At 42.4% G+C, this 7,920-nt stretch overlaps 1 protein-coding gene across 1 annotated transcript in view; it reads left to right on the top strand.

Moving 5' to 3' along the window:
* Positions 1–7,920, top strand: part of T265_11756 (hypothetical protein) — a gene marked incomplete at both ends in the record, with an annotated part of 15,836 nt that overhangs the window by 5,550 nt on the left and 2,366 nt on the right. The window contains 4 exons of the mRNA XM_009178503.1: positions 1,861–1,984; positions 2,747–2,824; positions 3,651–3,806; positions 6,739–6,864. Coding sequence (XP_009176767.1) covers positions 1,861–1,984; positions 2,747–2,824; positions 3,651–3,806; positions 6,739–6,864 — 484 coding nt within the window. The remainder of the gene's footprint in view (positions 1–1,860; positions 1,985–2,746; positions 2,825–3,650; positions 3,807–6,738; positions 6,865–7,920) is intronic.

The following is a 7,920-nucleotide window of genomic DNA, read 5'->3' as shown; positions in this document are numbered from 1 at the left end:
GCCATGGAGTTGAACGATACCCTCGCCTACATGCATTCAAAACAAAAGTTCAATAAATTGGTGCTGTACGTGGAGTCTTGCTACTCTGGCTCTATGTTTAAAGATGTTCTTCCTTCAAATATGGGAAGTAAGTAGCGTAAATTTCTGGCTGATTCTTGCATCGATCCTGTGAAATAGCATTCTGAATGTCAATCATATATATGGTTTACAGCGGCGTTGACCAGTAAGACAGAACGAAGTTCCGAGCTTGGTCTATTCTTGTTCACCTCGCGAATTGTGTATGAAAGTAGCCCCTGATCCTAAGCAAGAAGCGTTATCCGATGATAGCCTTATGGTTTACAGCGGCGTTGACCAGTAAGACAGATAGCCTTACTCGAATAATTTCGCATCCGCTGCAAAACCTGTTTAATCTGGGCTGAGGTACTCATTGTGTAACCGGTAAAACCCTTGTGATATTTGGCCTTCCTTTGCGGCAAACACCAATGCCAGGTGGATACATTTATTGTAACGTTCAAATGGATGATGGGTCTTTTATAAAAAGTAGACTTCAACCCATCAAAATACAAGTCTAATTATTGTGGCGTGAGTACCTTTCACCGTTCTCGTTAGTGGTATTTTATCAGGGAGTTTCACCATAAAAATCAGTTTATACATTCACATAGTGATTTGTTGATTTTGACAGGCTGACCCAGGAAAGCTCAGATAAATGTCTCGTTCCTGAGAGTGTTTGGCAAGTTTTGCCCAGTATGGGTTCAAGCATTCACTACATTTAAGGGAAATTCAACGACTGTCTCTACCTGATTCGCCACAAGAAGCACTAAAATCAGTATGTTCTGACAACGAAATATCAGTGACCATGTGAGTAGTGTGTTAGGTGTGACGTCTTGCAACTTCATTAATTCTGTGAGTCACAGGATCCGTTCACTGATATTTCACCCCACCATTTCCCACATCTATGATATTGACCTATGCTGTCTGTTGTTTGAACCCCTAAACCTGCAGTCTACGTGACAACATCAGCCAAGGAAGATGAAGTTTCACATGCTATTTTTTGTGTGGACGAGGAAATCGATGCGATGGAGACCGCGTGATTCCCACCGTGACTGTCCTTGAATCGATGTTATTGGAGTTCTTGTTAACATTATCAATTCAGATCGCCTGAGTAATTGCCTGGACCTCTCGTTTCAGTAGGCCAGCACCAAGTATATTCCCTATCCGTTTTGATTCTTTACTTTCGAATATGGCTTTAAATGAACTTTGGGTGCACGCAGGGGGGCGCCGTTGTCGAATACGGATGTTGAAATTGATGATGTGGTTGTTGTTGTTGATGATGATGATGATGATGATGATGATGATGATGAGGATACTGGTGGCTGTCCTGAACGCCTTCGTGTTAATACATCTGTCGAAGTGAATCAATAAGCTAATAATGTTCAGGCTGTCCGTTTCTGTCCAGCTTGTTTGACTAGGTCTCGGATGTGTAGGATTCACGGGTGCATACTTTGGGCTGGCCCTAGGTTCATCATCCATTATAGGTTCCATTGGTTCCGTTATCCTTTCTTTTTCCGCTACAAATAATTCTTAAGGCTTGTATGACAGTGAACCATCAGAGTTCTCCTCAGTTGTTGCTCTCGATGATGATGATAATAATGATGGTGAACACTCCCACAGAGCATCAAATCACCAAGATGTATTGTATGTGCATGTATGGTGTTCAGGAACAGCGAAGAGCGCACTAATTTACCAGCAGTATATGTCGTTGCATACCTCGGTTGTCTTAACTCTAGTCATAGTTTCAGTGTTTTGCCTACAGCGGATTCGTCTTAAAATTGCGTAACCTGATATGTCTGCTTCACATAGCTCCCCTTTGTCATTTTCTCTCACCCGCGCGCAGAAAGACATAAAAAAGCGTACATTGGAGGAGCAATACGAGGAGGTGAAAAGGAATACAAAGTCTAGTCACGTGATGAAATATGGTGAAATGGTGAGTCACAAAATGCCACGGAGAGATTCATTTGGGTCACTTGTGAAAAGTTAAACTGTTATATCACCCAGTGTATTTTTCGAGATGACAGTCGTATTTTGTTACCTGAGAAAGGTGACGGTCAATGTTGAAATAACTTGATTAGGAACTTCAGGTCCCATAGACGTAGTTCAGCAAGGTTGCCAGTCCAGTCATCTATATATATGCCTAGCCATTGTCACTCTTCGAATAACCAAGCAATGGCTTTGGGTACCTTATGATTCATATGTCTCTGTGCTACCGTACAAAACGAAGTTGAATGTTTATGAATTGTTTACAAGTAACTCAGGGGAAGAATAGAATAACATGATGGCTGAAACTTCCATCTGAAAAGTTGACACTCGAGGATTCAGTCAATGGTTGGCCACGTCATGTGATTTTCCGTGACTGAACGATACGTGACTCTGCGTGCTTTTCAAGTGAAAGCCAATCACACTGCTAATCAGTCACTCGTGACTGATCGGATGGTTGCCAGTTGGTAATTGTGTGCCCTGGACCTGCACGGTCAAACATAGGTGATAATACTTGGGATTCGGTGGGTATCAATGACTGATGGCACTGGTGTTTGTGGGACGGTTTCGGAACTCATGTTCCCTGATCGACCGCACCTTTCAACACTAACACGTGAGTATTAAAGTGTGAAACTGCTTCTTCATTGTATGGAACAAGACGCTGTCTTGGTTGATAATGAACTGATAGGTGTCCGTTTATTGTTTATTTCAGGCAATGGGAAGTCTCCCAGTTGGAAAATTCCAAGGTCATTATGATCTACTGATGAACCGAAATGGTGGGGTCATAGCAGTATGTGCTACGCGAATATTCGATATTTTGAATTGTCTATTGGAACAGTTATTACCTATGATACTGGATGTTGAACGAACCAGGTGACCACTTCACATTCCAAAGACAGTCTAAGAAGTTGTCCCCTCAGTCGTCAAAACACCCGACATCCCGGTTATCATCGACAGAGACTGCCAGTTGAGAGCTGACTCAATAATCTCAATTACAATGTCTTTTGATTGAGACAAGAGTTGCCCCTATAAGCCACTACATGTGGTTTCCTGCAAATCTCTAGTTTGATGGACGGAAAGACAGACAAACACAGAGACGGATAGATATATGGCAACCGAGTGACTTTATGTAGTTTCTTCTTAATAGTTAGTAGTCTAGAAAGTCAATTCTTTCAATCGGCAATGACAGAGCTCCTGTTAACAATAAGCGGTGCATAATTTTCTTCTTTGGTTCCAGCCGAATGCTGCGATAGAAAGCCCTCTTGCCAGGCGCATTTGATTTCAAAGACTCGACGCTTTATCCAGGCCGCAACCGAGGAAGAACATGAAACTGCTTGGGGAAAGCTGAACCGTGCGCTTCAGATTTGTAGTTTACTTTTCTTATCCAGTTGATCCAAACAAACGAACTGAATGCAAGATAAAAGATCGTTTTATGTAAGAGTCTATTTGTGTGGTGCAATGGAGTGTGCAGTGGAGCAGGTAAACTTCATCGGTCCGATAATTTAACGGTCATTTCTAAAAGCCACACAAAATCAAACGTGGATTCGTACAGATGTGCAAGAAATCTATAATAGTCTCTCTACTACCTTTCACAATTATTGTCTCGCTTCTTTCAGCTTGGCCACATCGTCAAGGATACGTTTCGTGACTTCGTTGAGCATGTGAAAACCAACCATAAGCCAACGCTAAAGGGCCTGTCCAAGAGGGATGAGCTCATGTGTTTCAAGACAGTATTTGATCAATTCCGGACGCACTGCTTCACAATTCAGCAGGTAAGTTGACTTCGTGATACACGAGATACCAGCGTGTGCAAAATATGCATACATTCCTACCCAAAGCTTTCACCCATGACGTCACGTAAGGCGAGCCTCAGTCTAAAAAATACTGTCAGTTAAACGTCCGGCAAATGAAATTCCGGGGAACATTTGGTCCTAACAGTTCAGTTCAGTTCAGTTCAATTCAGTTTAATTTAACTTCAGTTTAGCTGAATGTAGTTCAGTTGGAACACATCGAGAATTGGATTCTATCCAGCTTAACACAACAACCACGAAAATTTGATAGATTGCTGTTGGACAGGACAGTCGTGAAGAATGTTTACCTTGTTTGTGCAGGGTCCCCGTGTTCAACACCGCCAAGGAATATACTGAAGCATGGTCTGGCCAACAAACCTGGCTGGGATCGTTAACGTTGTTCTTCAAAAACGCACAATTTCTGCGAACACTTCCCGAACAAATCGATGTCCAACCAACAGAANAATTCGTAAGTTTTAACAGAACTGTTGCAGATGAGCCTGTCAGTTAGAGATGAGTGATCAAGTGGTATTCAGGAGCTAGTGGTAGTCCATTTGATTCTCAAGACCATTTATCGTTTTGTTTTCATGCATGAAGAGGATTAATGGAATCATCGCCGTCTGGTGGCCCCAAAATAATCAAACCATTGGTTGTATGTCCGACATTTCTCACTATCCTCCCAATCAGTTTCGCGTCTGATCTTGAAGAGTGATATGAAAGAGACCAGAAAAGTCTGGATGCTATCAGTGTAATTCGCGCCCCACGATGGAGATCGCGTGATTCCCACCGTGACTGTCCTTGAATCGATGTTATTGGAGTTCTTGTTAACATTATCAGTTCAGATCGCCTGAGCAATTGCCTGGACCTCTCGTCTCAGTAGGCCAGCACCAAGTATATTCCCTATCCGTTTTGATTCTTTACTTTCGAATATGGCTTTAAATGAACTTTGGGTGCACGCAGGGGGGCGCCGTTGTCGAATACGGATGTTGAAATTGATGATGTGGTTATTGTTGTTGTTGATGATGATGATGATGATGATGAGGATACTGGTGGCTGTCCTGAACGCCTTCGTGTTAATACATCTGTCGAAGTGAATCAATAAGCTAATAATGTTCAGGCTGTCCGTTTCTATCCAGATTGTCTGACTAGGTCTCGGATGTGTAGGATTCACGGGTGCATACTTTGGGCTGGCCCTAGGTTCATCATCCATTATAGGTTCCATTGGTTCCGTTATCCTTTCTTTTTCCGCTACAAATAATTCTTAAGGCTTGTATGACAGTGAACCATCAGAGTTCTCCTCAGTTGTTGCTCTCGATGATGATGATGATAATGATGGTGAACACTCCCACAGAGCATCAAATCACCAAGATGTATTGTATGTGCATGTATGGTGTTCAGGAACGTCGAATAGCGCACTAATTTATCAGCAGTATATGTCGTTGCATACCTCGGTTGTCTTAACTCTAGTCATAGTTTCAGTGTTTTGCCTACAGCGGATTCGTCTTAAAATTGCGTAACCTGATATGTCTGCTTCACATAGGTCCCCTTTGTCATTTTCTCTCACCCGCGCACAGAAAGACATAAAAAAGCGTACACTGGAGGAACAATACGAGGAGGTGAAAAATAATACAAAGTCTAGTCACGTGATGAAATATGGTGAAATGGTGAGTCACAAAATGCCACGGAGAGATTCATTTGGGTCACTTGTGAAAAGTTAAACTGTTATATCACCCAGTGTATTTTTCGAGATGACAGTCGTATTTTGTTACCTGAGAAAGGTGACGGTCAATGTTGAAATAACTTGATTAGGAACTTCAGGTCCCATAGACGTAGTTCAGCAAGGTTGCCAGTCCAGTCATCTATATATATGCCTAGCCATTGTCACTCTTCGAATAACCAAGCAATGGCTTTGGGTAACTTATGATTCATATGTCTCTGTGCTACCGTACAAAACGAAGTTGAATGTTTATGAATTGTTTACAAGTAACTCAGGGGAAGGATAGATTAACATGATGACTGAAACTTCCATCTGAAAAGTTGACACTCGAGGATTCAGTCAAGGGTTGGCCACGTCATGTGATTTTCCGTGACTGAACGATACGTGACTCTGCGTGCTTTTCAAGTGAAAGCCAATCACACTGCTAATCAGTCACTCGTGACTGATCGGATGGTTGCCAGTTGGTAATTGTGTGCCCTGGACCTGCACGGTCAAACATAGGTGATAATACTTGGGATTCGGTGGGTATCAATGACTGATGGCACTGGTGTTTGTGGGACGGTCTCGGAACTCATGTTCCCTGATCGACCGCACCTTTCAACACTAACACGTGAGTATTAAAGTGTGAAACTGCTTCTTCATTGTATGGAACAAGACGCTGTCTTGGTTGATAATGAACTGATAGGTGTCCGTTTATTGTTTATTTCAGGCAATGAGTAGTCTCCCAGTTGGACAATTCCAAGGTCATTATGATCTACTGATGAACCGGAATGGTGGGGTCATAGCAGTATGTGTTACGCATATATTCGATATTTTGAATTGTCCATTGGAACAGTTATTACCTATGATACTAGATGTTGAACGAACCAGGTGACCACTTCACATTCCAAAGACAGTCTAAGAAGTTGTCCCCTCAGTCGCCAAAACACCCGACATCCCGGTTATCATCGACAGGGACTGCCAGTTGAGAGCTGACTCAATAATCTCAATTACAATGTCTTTTGATTGAGACAAGTGTTGCCCCTATAAGCCACTACATGTGGGTTCCCGCACAGAGACAGATAGATATATGGCAACCGAGTGACTTTATGTAGTTTCTTCTTAATAGTTAGTAGTCTAGAAAGTCAATTCTTTCAATCAGCAATGACAGAGCTCCTGTTAACAATAAGCGGTGCATAATTTTCTTCTTGGTTCCAGCCGAATGCGGTGGGTAGAAAGCCCTCTTGCCAGGCGCATTTGATTTCAAAGACGCGACGCTTGATCCAGGCCGCAACCGAGGAAGAACATGAAACTGCTTGGCGAAAGCTGCACCGTGCGCTTCAGGTTTGTAGTTTACTTTTCTTATCCAGTTGATCTAAACAAAATAACTGAATGCGAGATAAAAGATCGTTTTATGTAAGATTCTATTTGTGTGGTGGGGGTGCAACGGAGCAGGTAAACTTCATCGGTCCGATAATTTAACGGTCATTTCTAAAAGCCACACAAAAATCAAACGTGATTCGTACAGATGTGCAAGAAATCTATAATAGTCTCTCTACTACCTGCCAAATTATTGTCTCGCTTCTTTCAGCTTGGCCACATCGTCAAGGATACGTTTCGTGACTTCGTTGAGCATGTGAAAACCAACCATAAGCCAACGCTAAAGGGCCTGTCCAAGAGGGATGAGCTCATGTGTTTCAAGGCAGTTTTCGATCAATTCCGGACACACTGCTTCACAATTCAGCAGGCAAGTTGACTTCGTGTTACACGAGATACCAGCGTCTGCAAAATATGCATACATTCCTAACCAAAGCTTTCACCCACGACGTCACGTAAGGCGAGCCTCAGTCTAAAAAATACTGTCAGTTAAACGTCCGGCAAATGAAAGGGGAACATTTGGTCCTAACAGTTCAGTTCAGTTCAGTTCAATTCAGTTTAATTTAACTTCAGTTTAGCTGAATGTAGTTCAGTTGGAACACATTGAGAATTGGGTTCTATTCAGCTTAACACAAAGAAAATTTAATAGACTGCTGTTGGACAGACAGTCTTGAAGAGGGTCTTCCTTGTTTGCGCAGGGTCTCGTGTTCAAAACCGCTAAGGAATATACTGAGGCATGATCTGGCCAACAAAACTAGCCGGGAGCGTTTACTTTGTTCTTCAAAACTTACAATTTCGGGGAGCATTTCCCGAACAAAGCGATGTCCAACCAACAGAAAGCAGGAATAATTGGTGCGGTAAAACTTTAGAAAGACATGCTCAAGAGGATACCCATGACTAATGAACTCGGATAAGTTCATATGAATACCGCTGTCTTGCTTTGAGTGTGTAACGTGGTTTCAATGTTTTAACAACCACTTTCAAATCTCTGTTGACTTGAACTCTGGTTATTCTCTATAGGGT

This window comes from Opisthorchis viverrini, assembly GCF_000715545.1.
Source record: "Opisthorchis viverrini unplaced genomic scaffold opera_v5_575, whole genome shotgun sequence".
In the NCBI taxonomy this organism is placed as follows: domain Eukaryota; kingdom Metazoa; phylum Platyhelminthes; class Trematoda; order Opisthorchiida; family Opisthorchiidae; genus Opisthorchis; species Opisthorchis viverrini.
Note: the sequence above shows the minus strand (reverse complement) of the source record. Positions and strands in the feature narration are given on the sequence as shown.